The sequence below is a fragment of the Mus caroli genome, unplaced genomic scaffold (genome assembly GCF_978045245.1).
Source record: "Mus caroli unplaced genomic scaffold, Mus_caroli_1 scaffold_4, whole genome shotgun sequence".
NCBI lineage: Eukaryota > Metazoa > Chordata > Mammalia > Rodentia > Muridae > Mus > Mus caroli.
This window is the reverse complement of record NW_028227259.1, coordinates 77,141,126-77,161,340: the sequence shown is the minus strand read 5'-3', so window position 1 is coordinate 77,161,340 and position 20,215 is coordinate 77,141,126. Positions and strand designations below refer to the sequence as shown.

At 43.7% G+C, this 20,215-nt stretch overlaps 2 protein-coding genes across 17 annotated transcripts in view; one reads left to right on the top strand and one right to left on the bottom strand.

The window, feature by feature from the left end:
- Window positions 1-17,825, top strand: part of Lnx1 (ligand of numb-protein X 1) — a 107,371-nt gene extending 89,546 nt beyond the window's left edge. For all 4 annotated transcript variants that reach the window (XM_021163798.3, XM_085836760.1, XM_085836761.1 and 1 more), the window contains 5 exons: window positions 4,000-4,134; window positions 6,923-7,091; window positions 8,567-8,792; window positions 17,066-17,224; window positions 17,590-17,825. In XM_021163798.3, the coding sequence (XP_021019457.1) occupies window positions 4,000-4,134; window positions 6,923-7,091; window positions 8,567-8,792; window positions 17,066-17,224; window positions 17,590-17,725 (825 nt within the window). In that variant the 3' untranslated portion in view covers window positions 17,726-17,825. The remainder of the gene's footprint in view (window positions 1-3,999; window positions 4,135-6,922; window positions 7,092-8,566; window positions 8,793-17,065; window positions 17,225-17,589) is intronic.
- Window positions 17,826-17,950: 125 nt separating this feature from the next.
- Window positions 17,951-20,215, bottom strand: part of Fip1l1 (factor interacting with PAPOLA and CPSF1) — a 61,692-nt gene continuing 59,427 nt past the window's right edge. For 11 of the 13 annotated variants that reach the window (XM_085836763.1, XM_085836764.1, XM_085836765.1 and 8 more), the window contains 2 exons: window positions 19,782-19,919; window positions 17,951-19,162 (listed from right to left, as the gene is read on the bottom strand). In XM_085836763.1, coding sequence (XP_085692889.1) covers window positions 18,942-19,162; window positions 19,782-19,919 — 359 coding nt within the window. In that variant the 3' untranslated portion in view covers window positions 17,951-18,941. The remainder of the gene's footprint in view (window positions 19,163-19,781; window positions 19,920-20,215) is intronic. The other 2 variants (XM_021163805.3, XM_021163806.3) reach the window with 2 other exon arrangements.

Sequence of the window (20,215 nt, the reverse complement as noted above, 5' to 3'; positions counted from 1 at the left end):
GTGGTTCCTGAGGGTGAAATTCAGACTTTTGGGCACTCTCACTAAGGATCCATGCCTCAAGCCCCATGAATTTGGATCTTTGTTCTGTTTTCTTTGGTTTTGTAGAAATCGTTGAGTGGGGCATGGTGGCATATGTTTATAATCCCAGCACTTAGGAGACTGAGACAGAAAGATGTTAGGTTCTCTACGTGAGCTACATCCTCTTCTTAAAGGGGAGGAGACGATGATCCAGGAAAGGTCTTATGAGTGGCTGAGCAGAAAGCATCTCTCCTAACAGCTGACTCTGTTGGTTCCGCCTTAGCCCTTCTCCGCCTGTGTCAAGGGACTGCCCTTTCAAATACGCCTCTCTTGCAGACCTAGACTGTGTTAAGGGTCTGTCTCACAGAGCACAATCGTGACACCCAGCAGTCAGTTTGGTTCCCTTGCCCCATTTCATGTGTTTGTAGAGAATAACACTGCAGCATGGTGCCTCTACCTTGTCTCCCCTTTCACATATCACAGTCACACCGGTGGAAAGAGAGACTCTAGTGCCCGGGACTGTTTCTCAGGCCTGCCTGCAGCTGCTCCTGAGAGTTAGTGCCAGGACAAACACATGAGCCCACTTCATATCTCGAGGGCTATGAAGAGAAAGTACACAGCATAGCCTTACTGTGAGCAGTTAACAAGGTGGCCGGTAAGAGCCACAGATCCAGCCTTATTTGCAGAGAACTTATTTGCAAGGAAATTGATACCCGTGTTTTCTATCTGGCTGTCAATCCTGCCAATGCTTCATTGTTGAGCCAGCATTTGAGAGCCCAGTGAGAAATGTGTGCTCAAACAACGTGAATTAAACAGCTTGGCAATTTGGACTTTTGCCTGGCGAGTTGAGCCATGTGGGATTCTCCAGCGTTCATGTTTCTGATACTGTGTTGCACAGAGCAGGCTCGGCTTGCTGTCCAAGACAAGCAGGATACAATTCTAGCCCAGAGCAAAAGCACTGCCAGCAGCCTTCTCAATCCCGGAGTTTCCCCAAAGATAAGAGAGCAGACTGGGCTCAGCAATTGAGGTTTTGACCTGAAAGTTTATTGCTACTTATCTGCCCATGAGTTTTTACTTGGGAGAGTTCTTGAAGATAACCTCTTAGGGTAAGTGAGGCTTGCAATCCAGGGGAAGAGATACAATATTACAGCACTCTCTTCCAGAAACTGAACTGTTGGTGAGGCCATAGATCTATCCCTGTGTTAGCCTTCTCCTTGATGTGTTTGTTACCTGAGCTCTGTGCTGTTCTAACGCAAGCCTCAGCTGCGGTAAGGGATTCCAGGGAATTCAAGATAGGCTAGCAAAGGAAGAGTGTGCAAGCACTGACTCGGTAAGTTAGGGCTGTGCATGAAGCTCAGGCTTCCTCCATTGGGCCATTCAGTAGCATTTCCTAGATGGGTATGGAATGAACAGTTCCCCAAGCTAGCCATCCATTGCGAGATTTATCACATTTTTTTTAAAGATGTATTTCTTTAAATACACTGTAGCTGTCTTCAGATATACCAGAAGAGGGCATCAGATCTCATTATGGATGGTTGTGAGCCACCATGTGGTTGCTGGGAATTGAACTCAGGACCTTCGGGAGAGCAGTCAGTGCTCTTAACCTCAGAGCCAGCTCTCCAGCCCAGAGTTATCACATTCTTACTCCATCCCAACAAGTGTATCAAAAGCTATAACCACCCACCTGATGAACTCTGCGTTTCAAGAGACCCTTGAATAGAGATATCAGTGTAAGGAAGGTTTGGGCTACTCGGTGCTGAACCAAGTGCATTGGCAGAGCTCTTAGTACTTAAGGCCCTAGTTCCTGAGTCGGGGGAAGTTCCTGGGGTGGGGGTGCAGAGGGAGTTATGTGCCCTGGAGAGGACGGTGAGAGAAGTGGTGTCCTAGTCTCTGTGGACTGCTTTAGAAACAAAGTCCTCTAAAGGGAGTGACTTATTCATGTGAGCAACAGAAATGGGTTTCTTTGAGTTCTGAGAAAACGCAGGCAGATTCCCTATCTGGAAACGTCCCCCCCCCCCCGTTTACATCTCTGTGTGCGTGGTGTCCGCATGTATCTGTTCGTGCATGCATTCATGTGAGTGAGCGTGGGCGAGCACATGCCACGGGAGGCTCAGGGAGTGCAGAGGGCAGCCTGGAGTCTCAGTCCTCACCATCCACTTTGTCTGAAAGTTTCTAGTTGTTTGCTAAAGCATGCACCAGAGAGCTCATGGGGATTCCCCTGTCTCTGCCTCCCATCTCATAGAACACTAGGATCACAGGCCCTTGCTGCCTCCCCCATCTTCACATGGGTTCTGGGGATCTGAACTCGGGTCTCCCATGCTTGTGCTGTAGGCCCTTCACCCACTGAACCACCTCCACCCCCCAAATGACTTTCTTATGTCTTCTTGTATCCTCATGTGCTGAGCGCTCTGTTGTAAGGGATCCCATTCATGGGGACGGAGTAAAAAACCCTCCTGGTAATGCCATCGCCTTGGGGGTTAAAATTTCCACCCATGGGGGACACATACATTCAAACCATTGCCAGCAAAAGGCAAGCATCAGACAGCTGCCACTTGCTTGAGCTAATGGACCTACACAGTATGGGGCCCTTTGTTGTGACCCGATTTCTCTGTGGCCCTGTAACCATACCCAGGAAGGGCAGCATGTGCATAAATCAGTGTCTGTCTCTGGTAGTTCAGGAGCTACCAGACCTTATATTCCCGCATCTTCCTGGTGTCTGAACCTGGCTTCCCCCGGGTGCCTTTCTAACCAAATGGAGCTGTGCCTCTTTTTTGCACTTCTCACTGAAGTGGTGGGAGGATCCACTAGTCATTTCCATTTGGGGAATCAACCTTGTTTCTATGACACCCACAGACCCAGGGTCTGGCCTGTCTTCCCTGCAGATCTGACAGCTTGAGGACTGACAAGAATCCAGGTTCTGACACTTGCAATCATAGATACAGGAAATCGATCCATGGCAGACAGCTAATCAGTAATTTACTATGGGGAATGAACCTTTCCAATAAGCAATACATTTGTTATTCCGAATCTTCTGCCCAAGTACCTGTCCCTGTGCATAGGGATCAGAATTAGTGGTAGTCACAGCATCCCCATTTCTGCAGTGTCAGAGTTCCTGCCTCTCACCTTGCTTCTCTCTGTTCACTGCTGACCTTCTATCTGGCATGACTGCATGATGTGGACTTCTTCACACCATGCACCTTACAATAGAGCAAGGGAAAACTTTCAGAAAGCCTTTCAGCCTGCAGCTGGGCTTGTCATGAAACACACATCAGCAAGATCTCATGGTGCCTCTTCAGAGACTTGCCTGAGTCAGACCTTTCTGCCAAAAGTGCAAGCTGGGCGCTGGCATGAAAAATCTAGAAGCCGGGCGTGGTGGCGCACGCCTTTAATCCCAGCACTCGGGAGGCAGAGGCAGGCGGATTTCTGAGTTCGAGGCCAGCCTGGTCTACAAAGTGAGTGCCAGGACAGCCAGGGCTACACAGAGAAACCCTGTCTCGAAAAACCAAAAAAAAAAAAAAAGAAAAATCTAGAGTTTTCTGGACGGCGGAGATGGCTCGGTGATTAAGTGTGTACACCGTGTTTGCAGAGGACCCAAGTTCAGTTCCCAGCAGCCACACTTGGTGACTCACAACTACCTGTACACCAGCTTCAGGGAAACCAGTACGCTCTGCTGGCCTGTGAGGACACCTGCACGCCCGTGCTATATACCATAGACATGCACACATAATGCATAATTAAAGACAAAGCTTTAAAAAATATGTCCTTCCATCTTTGACCACAGTTTTAAAAAAAAGAAAAAATCCAGAGGGTCAGGGGTAGGTGGTGCTAACCTAGCCTCCACAAAGGCCCTGGGCTCAGTCTCAAATGCCTCATAAGAAAAGAAATTTAGGGACTTGACTTTCCATTAAATAAAAGTCAAAACGAAAATGCTATCTTGGTAAGGCCCTGTGCACGTGGCTAATTTAATGTCCTCTTGTCTAGGCCAGTGAAAGACGCGTCCATCTCGTCGTGTCCCGCCAGGTTCGACAGTCCAGCCCAGACATCTTTCAAGAAGCTGGCTGGATCAGCAATGGCCAGCAGTCTCCAGGCCCAGGAGAGAGGAACACAGCTTCTAAGGTGAGGCCCAGCCAGGCATGTCAGCAGCTCCTGCGAGGAGCTACTTCTTGGGAAAGCTGTATACTTTAATGTGTCTAAGGGCTATCTCTGGACTTTGTCGTTTCAAGAAACACTACTCATGAAACTAAAAGGCCAAAGTCCTGTCTTCATACTTAGAAGGTGACAGGTGTCTCCCATCCAAGCAGGCGTGAGGAGGAAGGCGTTGGGCAGTGTTAAACCCCAGCTTGCAAGCCTTCTAAGAGACCTGCTTTCTAGTGTAAGCCAAATGCATGTCATAGTTCTTTACCAAGAATCCTTCTACAGAAGGACTGTTTTCCATTCGCCGCTTTCAGAGGTGACAAGCAATTTGCTTGATTTCTGGGTTTTTTTGTTTGTTTGTTTCCCAACCTGCCTGGAAATTATGATTCTCTTGCTATTCCCCACCTCCTGCTATTTTTAATGTTTGTGTTTGTACGGAAGTCTAGGAAGACACTTGTCATACTTGAAGCCCATGGAACATTAGGGGAGCAGGGCCTTAGACAAGCCAGGAGCAGATGTCTTGCCTTACGGCATTCAAATCCAGAAATTAAAGAAAAATACATTAAGTTATTCATTTATTTTATAGGTCTAGGTGTGTGTGCATATAGACGCACATATGCTATGGTGTATGTGTAGAGGTCAGAGGATAACTTGTGGCAATTGGTTCCCTCCTCCCTCCCACCTTATTGGTCCCAGGGCTTAAACTAAGATCAGCAGGCTTGGTGGCAAGCTCTTTTGCCTATTGAGCCATCTCGGTGGCCCCAGGGGATTCAGCCCAGTTTCTTCTTGTCTGTGGCTTCTATTAGACGCCAGTCTATACTTCATTTAGATGGTGTCTAAGCAACACATCGTCCAATGCACATCAAGAGTCCTTTGACCTTGGTTTTGCATTCTGTCATGATGATGAACAGCTTCCAGTAGCCTCTTTCCCTGATAGCCCAGGCCATTGTGGCACTTGGTACTAAAAACAAACAGGGCTAGAATGGGGCTCAGTGATTGAGGACATTTGTTCCTCTTGCAAAAGACCCCCTCCAGTTGTACCCAGCACCCACAAGGCAGCTCACAACTCTCTAGGACTCTACTTCCAGGGCATCTGATGCTTGCTTCTGTGTCTGAGGGCACTGCTCACACTTGGTGGTGCACATACCTGTAGTAGGCAAAACATCCATGCACATAGAGAAAGAAAGCAATGTTTAAAAACAACCAAAAGCCCTTACATGCAGCCTGTTTTGGAAACAGAGATGATGGAATGAATGGATATATTTTTCTTTCCATATCAGGCCATAGGTTGAGTTTTTAAAGCAATGGTCACAGAAAACAACTCTGCCTTATGGTCCGGAGCCCAAGAGCGCTGTATTCAAAACCTCCAGCCACTTACATCTAGATAAATCCTTAAGTTTCATGTTCATGTATGGGAAGCAATCTAGATAGATCAAGTATACCCTGCTAAAGAGTTTTATAGATAAGGACTTGCTGGTACCTTCTTCCCAATAACTACTGTTAGTGTTTTAAAATTATCTGACAGTATTCATTAATGTCAAACCACATGGGAGGTTTTTTGTTTTTGCTTTTGTTTTTGTTAAATCTTACCTGAAGCTTATACCTAACCAGCTGAATTAAGTAGAGTGTGTTATATTTTCATTCATTAGACATATAAATGACCTATACCACAGAGAGGCTTTATGTATTTAAATAAAGAGGCCATCTGTCTGTCTCTCTCTCTCATGCTCTCTCTCCCACTGGTGGGGAAGGCAGAAGACCATCAGAGACAAAGGACAAGTGCAGTCCTGGTGCTCAGCTACTTGGTTCAGCTGTTTGGAATGCACCCAAACTAGGGAAGATGTATAAGATAGGCCAAATTTTTGCATCTGTGTATGGTTTGCATGCACGTGCATATGTGTATTTACAGACACGTGAATGCATGCGCATGTGTGAGTGTGTGCATGTAGAAGGCAGAGCATGACATCAGGTATCTTTCTTGGTTGCTCTCTATCCTATTTACTGAGATTGCTTCGCGCTGAAGCTGAGCTTGCCTAATTGTCGAGTTTTAACTAGCCATCTCTCTCCGTGGATCTCTGAACTCTGGATTACACATGAGCCACCATTTTATATGGTTGGCTTTTCTAAGAGTGCTACAAGATCTGAACAGTGGTCCTCAGACCTGTGCAGGAAGCACTACAGCCAACAAGCCATCACCCGAGGTCCATGATGTAAGAAAAAATTTAAACCTAGAAAAGTTTTTGCCAGGCTGGCAAAATTGCTCAGTGGGTAAAGGTGCTTGCTGTCAAGCCTACCAGAATGGGTTTGATCCCTGGGACCCACAGGGTGGAGTCAGAGAGCCAGCTTCTTTAAGTTGTCCTTTGACCTCCATATGTATGTTCTAGCATGTGCCCCTCAAATTTCCACACATTCCATTAATCAATATGATTTTAAATATGAAAGACGTACTGATATTCATGTACAGTGAGTGTTCTGAGAAGTTGGCCTACTGTTGTCAGAAATGGCTGACTTCCTTGAGAGGTTAGGGATCCAGTCCAAATTTATAAGATCCAGATTTCTACCATGGTCCCCAGGCTGTTGCCTCTGTACTGCTAGTATTCCGTTCTGCAATGTAAACTTCTCAGAGTCAAGCCTTGGAATTTGAGAGGCTGTATTTGTGATGCTGGAATTTAAGGTGCTGTAACTCTCTTGATGCAAATGGGAGAACGTGCGTACTTTCAGAGAGGCCTTGTGAGTGCATGCGCCATGTTCTTTGTGTCTGTGCCTTCAGCCTGCAACCACCTGTCATGAGAAGGTTGTAAGTGTCCGGAAAGACCCCAGCGAATCTCTCGGCATGACCGTCGGAGGGGGAGCATCCCACAGGGAATGGGACTTGCCCATCTATGTCATCAGTGTCGAACCCGGTGGAGTCATAAGCAGAGACGGGAGAATAAAAACAGGTACAAACTCAAGAGAATAAAGGCGCTGGGGTGGCAGAGCCTGGGGCGGAGCTAGGAGCTCGCTGCTGAGTTCCTTAATTGCTCTCCCAGAGTCAAGGAGAGCATGTCAGAGGGAACTGGCCATGACTGCTGTGTCCCTTTGAGCATGATGAGCACTAGTGTAGCTGTAGTCTAGGCTCACCCCTCTTAGTGCACGGAAGTAGGCATGAGGCAGCTTTGCTAGGGAAGCTAGAGTCCCTGAACTTTCCGGGCTGAGCAGACAGCCACTACACCCATGAGCAAGGTGCCACAACGGCACAATTTGGTTCCACGAAATCTAACAGCCCTATGGATTCTGTGGATTGTACCATTTGGTGGGGCTAAATGGGGTGAATCTATTGAAAGATCTTGATTCAATGGTATAGTTAAATATCACTAGTGGGACTTTGCTCATTGGTGAGAAATGGACCTCTCTTAGCCACTCATGTTCTGGGCTCCTCTACATAAAGGAAAGTACCCAGTTTACCTTGTGAGTACGTGTTCTCAATAACACTGTTCAAGCACATGAAGAGGTCACCTAGGTAAAGGAACAGTTGTGCTTTTGAAGGGCTCAGATTTAAGACAGAAAAAAGTTTCTCAAATACATGCACTTGAGTGTGGCATAATATATATAGGATTTAGGCAGACAATCAAAGGTGGTTTTTTTTTTCTTCTTTTTTCTTTTTTCTTAAGTCAGCAAGCATTTGAGGACACCCCTTGTCATTTTCCTCCTGACTACAATTATTCTGTGTGAAAAAAGATGATATATAAGAAGCAAGACAAAAACAAATAACAACAACAAAAACCTGAGAGATAGTTGAAAGACAAGCCATCAAGGGCAGGGAGATCCATCTTAAATTCTCCTGCTGCTCAGCAAGCACCCGGGGTGAAGAATAAGCTCTGACAAGAAGTGACATTGTAGCATGTCACATATAGAAGCAGTTTTGCACAGAGTAGGTGCTTAGCTAATGCGACACACAGAGATGTCTTGACTAGAAATGATAACTGTACACCTCTGTGAAAGCTCAGGTTCAGGGCCATTCTTTGTCTGCCCTGGGCTCCTGTGCCAGACACTAACTAACTCCCGCTTCGGTCCCTGTTTGTGCATAGCAGGCTCTATGCGGGCACTGGAGCCTTATGCCAACTGCTCTCATTGTGTGCTCAAGAAACTAGGAAACTAAAAGAGTGAGATTGCAGCTTGTCTTTGGTTAAGTAGTAAAGGAAGCTATTTAAGTCAGGCAACAGATGAACGTCATTAGGCCATTGTTAGAGACTCCCAACAAGCCATTCCCACATGCTCTACCATCTGCTAAAGGGGACCCAGTCTCGTGTCTCTATGAGCTGAAGATATGCGCCTCTCCTCACCCTGCCCCTGTGCCCGGTCAGCCGCTGTCCTGTCACACAGAGCAGAATCCCATTTGCACTCAGTGAGGTTGCTTTTGCTTCTCTGGCCTCAGGTGACATTTTATTGAATGTGAATGGGATTGAGCTCACAGAGGTCAGCCGGACAGAGGCCGTTGCCATACTGAAGAGCACACCCTCCTCAGTGGTACTCAAAGTCTTGGAAGTCAAGGAACAGGAGGCCCAGGAAGACTGCAGCCCAGCAGCCCTGGACTCCAACCACAACGTGACCCCGCCTGGTGACTGGTCCCCATCCTGGGTCATGTGGCTGGAATTACCACAGTGAGTCCCAATTCAACACCCCAATGGATTCTATTTCTTAATCCACTTTCACTGTCTTGGGCCAATTTATGGGCACTAGCATCTTGCTAAGACCCAGTCTTCTCTGTGGGACTGTTGGGAATAACTGTCTTCTGTTGGCAAATGAAAATCCCTATAGAAATCTTAGAGTAGAGGTGGAAGTCTAGACAGAGAAACTTCTAGATATTCTTGAAGTGTTTACACTTCAGTGTTACCAGATGGTTCATGTAGCAGGGGGTTCAGTTGACTGACAGACTTTCAGCCTGTGTTTCCACACTCATGAGCTGAGTTGCATCTGCTCACACCAAGCTTCATCTTTGCATGGGTATGAGTGGGAGCTGCAGACTGGCTGTGGTCCTACTCTGAGGCTTCCAGAAGCTCTGACAGAACATCATGGCTTCAGAGAGTTAAGTGTCTGCTAGCTGGGGATGCTTCTCACATCTCTTTTCAGTGACTCTTCTTGGAAAGTCCTTTAGGAAGCAACTAGGTTACCATTTTTCTGAGGTATAACAGGAGAGCTCCACAAAATGGCTCTGAACAAGAACCAACTAGTTAAAATGGACAGATAAATTTGATGTTTGCTTCCTTGGACCAGAGCAAAATCTACTGGCCCTTAGATTGTTGTCTGCGAGTGTGCTAAGCTTAAATGTTCAATACAGGTGTCACCAGCAGTAGATTCAGCAGGACAGGCGAAATAATAGAGGCAAAATATTTATTTGGTTTTAAAACATTTTCTTGAAGGTAGAGAGTGTTCTTATTTATTTAGTAGCCTCAAATACAAACTGGTCTGGATTCCCTTTGGGGGTTTCCACTAGTTGATAACATTACTTTCTATATCACTAGGCCTTTAAAAGACCTTAGAAAATGAAACACTGAGCATTGAGGCCAATTATAGCTGTGATAGCCAAACAGGAGGCTGTTGTAGTGAGTAAATTTCCTTTTAAATGAAATTTTGGAACTATGATCCCAAGTCTGTTTATAGCTTTTGTTTGAAAGCTCCCTGTTAGACTCTCAGTGTTCCTTTGTGTGACACAGAGAGCATTGAGCCCGTGGTTCCTTGCTTCTCCTGCGTGCCCCCCGGCATTGGCAGCAATTCTCTGCTCTTGTTGAGAAAGGGGGAAAGGACACGAGATGACAGGGGCTTCTAGATCCTAACAGCCTTTCCTATCCTGCCTGCCTGCAGTGTTTAATGACATGGCGAGCAGGTCCGAGGTACCAGAGCAGAGGGAGTGGAAGTAGCTCTCCTTTCCTGAGCCTTTGGCCCACTCAGAAGTACCTAGCATTACCAAGGTCCTGAGCATGTGTCCAGCGAAAAGCAATGTCAGAGGTTGATCGTTTCTGCAAAACGCTGGTGAGCTTGGGCATACAGGGTATGGAGCCTTGGCCACTGCTCACTCTGCTGCTGTAGTATAAAGGTGGCCATAGACCACCCATGAGCGAAAGCTCACAGGCTTGGCTGTAGTTTGAGGCCCAAGCGTAGATATCAGTGTACCCACTCAAACACATCAGTGGCCCATGAGCTCTTAGGCTCCAAGGCTTCTTGAAAATTAAACCCAAGAATTGACTTGGGGCATCATGACAGTCGGTGCACCACCTGTGTCTGCTTCTGGCTGGTTGCCAGTTAGGTGGATATCACACCATAGCGTCACGTTTTGTTCTTTAGGGGTGACATCTGTGATGGTCAGGGTCAAGCTGTATGAAGACAAAGCTATCTCATTCCCTTCCCTCATTATGTGGCCTGTCCCTTTTATACCCAATGTTCAGAAGAGCTGCCCAGTCCTTTCAGCTCTCTGAGGTCCCCGGATGTGTGCCTGGACATCTTCTCTTGGACTTTTTCTTGATTCTTTCAGTTCTGTCTGTTTGCTTGCTTGCCTTGTTCTCCTCAGCTGCCCCCCTCCCCAACTCTCGGTCAAATGGCTGCTCCTTTGTGACCACTTGCATTCCTGAGGGCTTGTCTTCTTCCGCTTGTGTTCTGTGTGATGCTCTATCCTCAGTGTAGTCTTTGATTTTCTTTTTCCTTCTTTCCTCTCTTGACCCTCCACTTCTTTTGAGACAAGGCCTTGGTATGCAGCCCAGGCTGCCGTCAAACTTACAGCAATGCTCCTGTCTCTGCCTTCCAAGTATCGGGACTACAGGCATGTGTGACCACGCCTGGCATCATCTTTGAAATCCCTTTTGCCCTGAGCTCTTGCTTTTTACACAGAGCAATTGCGGCATGGGTATTTTAAATCATAGTGAAATGATTAATTACCAATTTCATTTTCCATAAGGCATATCATCTGTGTAACAGTTTTCTAGTGAGTGGCTTTCCTTAGTTCTTTTGTTACCTCTCCCCACCTGCTTTCTTGTGTAACATTATTAACTCTGTTGGTTCAAATATCTTTTAGTGGGATACTTTTTTTTCTTCCTCCTGGGAAGCTGTCTCCTGAAGACTGATAAGAGAAAGGGTCAGAGCCATATTCCAGGTATAGGGTTTCTGTGTTCTCCTAAACCAACTGAGGTCAGCAGAGCAGGCCACTCATTCTCGGGCTCTTCTTCCTCACTCACGTGGGTAACTGCTCGGGTTCTCACTCCTTTGCAGGTCTGAACCTGGGGAAACCTGCCTGCCCACTTCTAGTGTGGTGAGTGCAGGCTACCGGGACCTTTCTGCTGAATTTCCCGTTGCTCTTTGCCCTTTGCCAGCTCTCGCTCATACATGCTAACTCTTAATTTTGCTTACGATGATGGACTCCGCATTTCTGCCTCCAGGCTTCCTAGTGAATTTAATATACAAAGGGAACTGTGCCTTCTTCAGTCTGCCAGATGACACTTGAATACAACTAACTACTCTGGTACTTTTCAGGTCCCAGTTCTGTCCTGGCCTCATCTCAGTGGTACAGCTTCAGTCCCCATGGGGTGGGGGTGGGCATGCACACACAGCTCTCATCTTGAGTGCTCAAAGCCCTTACCAGCATAGCAGCATTATCTTACATGTATGTTTAGCCACTGGAGGGAAGTGATGAGTAAGAGATTCCAAACCACACCTTGGCAAAATTAAATTCTACCTGAATTGTTAGATTTAGACTACAATTAAACCTTTACGATATATGCCCAGAAATGTCTAAGTTATAAATACATTTCACCTTTCACTCAACAAAGCATGAGAAAGGATATTTCCCCTATTATACAGTCTTGCCAGTTACCTAAAGTCCTCCCCCACCCAATGAAGAAGCATGTGTCAGCAACAGGCCTAGAATCAAGAGACCGTGGCACTCTATACTGAGATGCAATGCCTTAGTATGCCACACTGGCATTTCCTGTGCGGACCAAATAACCAGGAGTAACAGTAGGTGATAAAGATTCAGATAAAAGCATATTTAGTAGTCGTGTGCTCTTTGGTAGCACCGTATGCCGGGGGACCCCTGTAGCAGCTCTAGACTTTCTGCCAGTTAAACCAATTATCAACTGCCATTCAAAAGAGAACGCTGATGACATTTTACTTGGTTCTCTCTCAGGGCCCACATTCCGCATCTGGAAGTTCTTCAAAGCATGCTCTCATCTGGACTAGCGTGATAGAAATATGCACTAACTCAGTTCTCTTCTTGCCTAAGAATTTAACCCTTTCTTCCCCTGAAGCCCCTGATATACTTTAATAGAGATTGTTAATATTAAAGGGGGAGGAGACAGGCATCAGTATTTTCTTTTGCTAGCTAGAGTTTGACACCTAGGTCATGAGCTAAGTCCGTTGTGTCTGTACATCGAAGCCATGCAGTGTAAGGGCAGCTATGAAGCCACTCATGTTTATGAGCCCCGAGGAAGCCCAGGGTCTCTTTTGAGCTTCACATGCTCTCTGTGATTCAGAAGGAGACTAAGGTTCAGAGCTGTCAGATGACATGCTCACGCTGCATGGCTGAGCTGCAAGCTAAGCCTGCTATTCCTGCCTGAGTCTATGATTTCAATCGTGATGCATTAGTGAGTTGGAAGTACCCCCAAGAGACTGCTAAGCCTATATTTAGCTTTAGCTGATTTATATCTTTGTTTTTTGTTTTCTACTATAAAGTGAGTTCTGGAGAAGTTCACATAACAGAATCTTGCACCAGGATAGAAAAGACAGTTTTCACTACTGCTTGCTACATAAGTCTATAATTTCTTGTCATTTCTCCTATCTCTTTCCCTATGTGATTGAAAAGTTCCATCCATCAAAAACCAAATGGGCACATCACTTCAAGAGCAAAGTTACTTGCCCCAAGCCTGCCTATATGTAATATGTAAAATGATGCATTTTAATGTTTACTGTAACAATAGGTAGACCCTTCCCCCCCCAAAAAAAACCCCAAAACCCCCTAGCATTTCAGAAGGTCTGGAACTGCTGTTGAGTAGACATCTATTGATGAAACAATGAATCCTTTGTACTAAGAAAAGCCTTTTATTGACTTCAGAATCTAGAGAGCAAGATATCCTGATAAAAGTATCTACTATTATGAACCATAGAAGTCATGAAAGGTGACCACCGAATGCTCTGCAGACCGTTTCCTTAGAGCCCCATTTGAGCAGACTTTTTATATCCCACCTGGATTGGATGAGCTCTCTGCCTACCTGCTTAAGTATCAACTAAAGAGAGCGATCAACACAGGCACCCTAATCCAGGAGTTAGCCACAGGAAGAGGCTCTTTACATTCTACCCAGTTTAAAATTAGTGGTAATGTTTACAAGTAAGTTAGGACAAAAAGCTGAGCTATCCAAACAGATGGTAACAAAGTTAAGATGTGCTTTTGTAAAAGGACTGAAACTGGTTATGTCATCAACTTTCTTTTCTCAACAGAAGCCTAATCTATTGTTTTCTAAACTTGGCCATTGTTTTTCTTCTACACGTATATTAATATACAGATGTGGTGTTTTGGATTTGTGATTCCAATATAAAAACAATGATGAGAATACTTTAGACTTAATTTGACCTATTGTCCTTTTTTAAGTATAAAGTATTAAGTATCCAAAATTATTAAATTCTCTATGGCTAAGAGAGTGCAATAATCTAAAGAATGAAGAATCAATTCATGGTCTCTGCTGCTTCCACACCACAGGTTATGATTCAATCCAGTCAGAGACATGGCCTTGACACTGTCTTGGCTAAGAGACACAGTTTACGTTCTAACGTTAAACTTCTGTCTTGGCTTCTTGTTTTTTAAGAGGCAATGCTGCCCTTGTCTTAGTAAACATCTGACTTAAACCTAGGCAATGTTGCAATGTTTTGTTGAGTAAATTGGCATATGAGGAAGAAGAGAGGAAATTAAAAATAAAATTAATTTGTAAGTGTCTTGCCTACAAGTAGGTATGTATACCACATGTATACCTGATACCTGTGGAGGTCAAAAAAGGGTGTATGGATTCCCTGGAGCTGTAGTTACAGATAATTTTAAGCCATCATGTGGGTGCTGGGAACTGAATCCCGGTCTTCTGGAAAAACACTAAGTACTCTTCATGGCTGAGCAACCATTCTAGCTCCAAAACTTCGTTTCTTAAGCAGCTCGAGGCTTCTTATTCTTAATTTGCTCACTTGAGTTAAATGTCCCTGTGAGCCTAAGCCTAACCATAATCCCACTGAAAAATGACCAAAGCCCTTGCCATTCCTTACACCATGTCAGATCTTTCTCAATTAGATGTAGATGAAAAGAATGAGCTCAGAGGAGGCAAAGCTCACAGTCACATCCAGACGGTAAAGTCACTTACTCTGAAAGGTCACTCATCTGAACCAGCTGCCGGGTTTCCCAGTGGGTGATGAAGTAAAGTAATGCAAGGGGAAAAAACGGTCATCCGTCCCAACGAACCAGTCTGATGCTGGCAGAGCTTAACATAACTAGGTTTTGCTGCTACAACAGAACAAAAGGGTAGGAACACGTGTCCCTTCCTGAATGCATGCTACAGGAAGACAAGGATTTGGTCTATCACTGACATTCGCCAAGTTCAAGAGCACAGTACATACTGAAACATCTAAAAGTTGTTTCACTATGAAGAGTAGAGGAAATAGATACACTTGTAATTTATTAAGTCGACTAGTTTCATAATTTTAGATAGTTGTGTTTACAGCTGGTCAACATAAAAAAATATTTGGTCAAAAAGGGCCCACAGAAATACTTACTGAAAAACAAAAAACCCCCACAAACACCCCCCCCCGAAAGCCCCCCAATGATCCCAAGACAGAGAAGTGTTCAGTTTCAGAGACTGCTGTATATACCTAGTTATAATTATATAACTGGAAGAGTGGATCATACCCCTGGGCAGGAAGCATTTAATTACTTTCCTACCAAAAACAGGCGGGAGGAGGGGGGAAGCACACGTCAACCAAGGTGGGGATGTGTGCTGCTTCTACTCTGGTCAGATACACTGGAACTGAATAGTGTGGCATCTCGTACACAGTAGCTCCAACAGGATGTCTTTTTTTTTTTTTTTTTTTTTTTTTTTTTTTTTTTTTTTTGGTTTTTGAGACAGGGTTTCTCTGTGTAGCCCTGGCTGTCCTGGAACTCACTTTGTAGACCAGGCTGGCCTGGAACTCAGAAATCCGCCTGCCTCTGCCTCCCAAGTGCTGGGATTAAAGGCGTGCGCCACCACGCCTGGCCCGACAGGATGTCTATGCTACTCACAGGAGGTTTGTGGGAATTAAGACAAGTACTTAAGAGTAGAAATGAGTTTTCACTAAGTGAAATTTATGGGTGTTTCTAAAAAATCATTTCAATGAAAGAAAATCTTGTACATGATGTATGGGTATGTCAATGCCTCTAAAATAAAAAAAAAATGGGCTTGTTTTATTTCAAATGAAAGGAACAGTATGGAAGAGGTTATTGTATTAGGATTCTCTAGAGGAACTTAGAATGAAATTCATATATATATATATATATGTATATATATATATATATATATATATGAATGAATGGTTTACAGGCTGTGTGGTTCAGCGTGTCCAACAATGGCTGACTACCAATGGAAGGTCCAAGAATCCAGTAGTTGCTTAGTCCATGAGGCTGGAGTCTCAGATGGTCCTTAGTATATGCTGGAATTCAAAGTAGTTTCTAATGCCAGTGAAGGAATGGACTTGCAAGGGAGAGCAAGAGCAAGCAGGCAAACAGAGAGCAGGCTTCCTTCTTCATGTCCTTACATAGGCTGCCAGCAGCATGGCCCAGATTCAAGGTAGATCTTCCTAACTCCACATAAGATCTGGACCAAAAGTGGGCCTTCCCACTTCAAATGATTAAGAAAAAAGAATCCCTCATAGGTGAACCCAGCCACTTGAGTTTTAGTTAATTCCAGATGCAATCAAGTTACCACCAAGAAGAGCCATCCCAGTTGTTAAATAACGAGAAAGGTCAGTGTAATGACCAAACTTCATTGCTTAATATTTCACAAGATCATTTTTATTATCAAAAAGCAACTGATTATTTTAAGGTACAGTCTATAAACAAAACATCTTCATTTCTACCAACATAAAAACTCTATCTTCCAGTCAAAAGCAGGTCCTAGACCATAGACACACATGTGGTCGATCCTTTGATCCTAGAGCCACCCCCATCTTCCGACACCCTGTCTACTGTAATGCAACTGTTTGCACTTAGGTCTGACAGCCACGACTCTCCTAGTTGAAGGTGGTAGTGGTTCTCAGGCCAGCTGTGCTCCTCCCTCCCCTTTGTATTCTCTGCTGCAGCTATGCCATGTTATTTTACTCCAACAACTACTCCATTATTTTTGGCCCAGTTTCCATTCACTTTGTCTACAGTCTTCTAAGTTTGTATGAGTAAACTAGTATTTTCCAAGGGTCAATAGAAAGCTTACAACTTAATGAAGTTCATTAGCAAAAGTTAAAATTATTGTCCTTGCAATTAATCGCTAATTCTGAGAATGTTTGTCTTCTTTACAAATTATATGAGCCCCCAAGTATATAAAATTATACCCCCTCAATATGTTCAACTGTGGGTTATCATTAGAAGTATCGAGACATATCCTACTTTTGGCTCATGCATTATTTTGTCCTTAGCCAAAAAAATGTGGCCATCTTTCTCAGTAGAGACACAAATAGAACATAATACTAAGTCCTTTTGTTGAAAGGGTATTCAGCTATGGAAAAGAGAGATCAAATACAAAAGCTGACTGAGAGCATAAAAATTTGCTGTCACCTGAGGGAGATATATGCAGTATTTTTTTCATTTTAAAAGTGTCCCCAAAAAATGGATGAGAGAAGTCACAACTCAAAACTCATTTAAATAGACATTAATTACATTCTATTTCAGGTACTTATATAACTGTAAAGATGTGATACTACGAAGGAACACAGCTGGAAGCCTGGGCTTCTGCATTGTGGGAGGTTATGAAGAATACAGTGGGAACAAACCTTTTTTTATCAAGTCCATTGTCGAAGGAACACCTGCATACAATGATGGAAGAATCAGGTAATGATTACTTAGCAAAAGATAATATTCAAGTATTTTTGTTTTCTACATGTAAAAACTTGGCTCCACTTGAAAGAAAAAGCATAGAATATACTTTCCTGAAGAGTGAGAAATGAAAATATGAGTGTACTAGTTAGGTAGTAAGAAACCCAAAATTATAACCGGCCTTGGTCCTACCTCGAAAGTTCCTATATACTACTATACCTTCTAATGCAAGCCGAGTAGAGCTTGAAGAATTTACGTGAAGAGGGAAGTTCAGATCAGAATTAAAATGGACAAATATGGCAAACCCTAGGACCACCCAAGTCCCTTTGAGGAGCTTCAACCATGAAGTGGTTCTGATCTCAGTGCTGTGTTCTTTTTAGATGTGGTGACATTCTTCTCGCTGTCAACGGTAGAAGTACATCGGGTATGATACACGCTTGCTTGGCCAGGATGCTCAAGGAACTTAAAGGGAGAATTACTCTGACCATTGCTTCTTGGCCTGGTACTTTTTTATAAAATCAATGATGGATCTTAGAAAAACCACAGATAGGCTAAGTAAAATTGTATTTATCTTGTCAATTTTTATATTTAAAGAATATATTGTAAAAAATGCCAGAAAAGTATGATATTATGAAAAGTTACACCTCAGAGACTGTTCTCAAAAATAAAAACTAGTGATAATTTTTATTTGGTGTAGAGGATTTCTTATTACTCCAAATCTTTTAAGTTTATATATTTTTAATTCAATAAAAAGCCCATAAAGACTTACATGGTTTGTATGCCACACTTAATTCAAGTCGATTACAAATGTGGTATAAGTAGAGTTGAAAGACAGAGCGTATTATGGGCATTTAAGCTTAATGGCGGAGGATTTCAATGAGAAATGGGTATCTTCTAAGTGAGAGCAGTCCTCTTACTGGTGGCTCTAACTGCCTCATCTTTCACACACTAGGCTCCTAGCCCCATCGCTGCTCTAGAATGCCTCTTGGGGTTAGTCCAGAGTTTAACCTGTGCTCTGGTTTTAATGAGAAATGACTGATCTAACACTACTGTCGCTGAGTTTATTTTTATTCTTAATATGGAAACAATATAAAAAAATCCCCCACATCCTACGCTACCGCTGATCCTCGGAAAACATATTAACAGCAGCCAGAGCGCCTTGATCCTTGCTCAGACAGATGGCCATGGAGTGGTCTGATGCTCTGCCAGTCAGGTTCATGTGCCTGCTGGGAAGCACACAAGTTTCATCACAGGGGTACCCAAATGCCTCATACCATTTATGAATTTAGATATACAAATAGTCCACTTAGTTACTATGGACTCAAATTCAGAACACTGAAAACCTGCTATCAAAAACTGTGATATCAAGACTGGGTCCAAGTTCTTGAAGATGCACGAGTGTCCCAGCAGTAAGATGAAGCCTGGCTTCATGTTAAGAGGGCGTCTTGCAGGGCAACGCCTCTTCTGCAACAGTATCCCACTAACCAGAAAGCTAGCCAGGGTGAGGCCCTGGCCTTCACCATCCCGTGATCACATGGTCAACCTTAGCTCTAAATCCCCTGATGACTTAATTCACATTACTTTCTTAGATATAAAGTCACTTCTGTCTTTTATTCTTTAAATATTACAAGACAAAGCTTTTTAACTTAACACAAAAAAATGCACACTTTTATTTTGGAAAAGAAAAAAGTTAACGTTTCATTCTAACAGAACAAGATTAAAGGTATATTTCTTAAACATTATCCAGAAAAATAAGGAGATTTATAGCATCTATTTCTGGGACTGACGTACAGAAGAAGTGGAGCCTACTCGGCAGGGGCAGCTTCGGTGCTCTCCTGTTCTGGGACTGGCTCGCTGCCAGCCTCTTTTCCTTCTTTACTTCTTTTAGACTTTTTGTGCTTGTGTCTTCTGTGACTGTCCCCTTCTTCACTTTCATGGCGACGTCTACTATTACTGCAGAAAAAGGAATTGTGTTTTAACAATGGAGACAATCAATCTGGTCTAACCAATTAATGTAAGCCTGGGTTTCAGATAAACTTGTTTTCTGATTTGGGGGACTTATTCTGCATGAGATTTTACACATAGATTACATTTGGGGGTTATCTTCACCCATATCATCCCAGATTTCTAGTACCCATTACTTTGTTCTTGAAGACTTTAGGCAAGTCTTTTTCTAAAAGTCTTTACAACGGGAATGGAAAATACCATCTTATAGGGTAAATTTCCCAAAACAATGGGCATTAATTAAAATTGATTCTAATTTAAAACCGCAGGCCCCATTTTTTTTTTCTTAAGCCAAACAGCATTTTAATATTTTATTATAAAGATTGGGTCATATACCCAAATTCCCCTCTATCAAGCAGATAATGTAAAACAAAAACCACCCAGACATCTCATTTTTATTCCATGCTAATTCTGTCTGGAAGATATTAAAAGAAATGCAACCTCGCTAGATTTAAAAACTGTTTTTGATGCTCCTAAGGAAGGAGCTACACTGGGCTGCTCTTGGTCTTTCCCTTAGGAACAGCCTACAGTTAGCTTTTTGGAGCCGGGTCACTACTAAAGAACAAACCTGCGAGAGGACTTGTGTCTTGTTTCCTCCTTCTCTCTGTGACGTCGTTCTCTGTGCCGCTCTTCTTTCTCCCGACTAGCTCTATGGCGCTCATAGCCTCTCTCTGCATACTCCCTGTATCTGTATCGCTCTTCATCACTGCAATGGAAGTACAGATGCTGACACCAGGACTATGATTTAGCTGACTGAACAGGAAGAGCTCCTCAAGTCATACAGAAGCCAGCACATTAACTTGTATTTGCTGGGCCAAGTCACAGATCAGTGTCACACGTAACTTAAGAAGTCAGGGACCTAAAATAATGGCATCCTGTTAGATCTGTTTTAATGACAGAGATTATGCTACATTTTATTTCTGGGAAAAAAGAGACCTGTAGTTGATTTAAATTTTAATCAACAGATATTTCCTTTTGCTCTCATTTTTCTTTTTGCTCTCA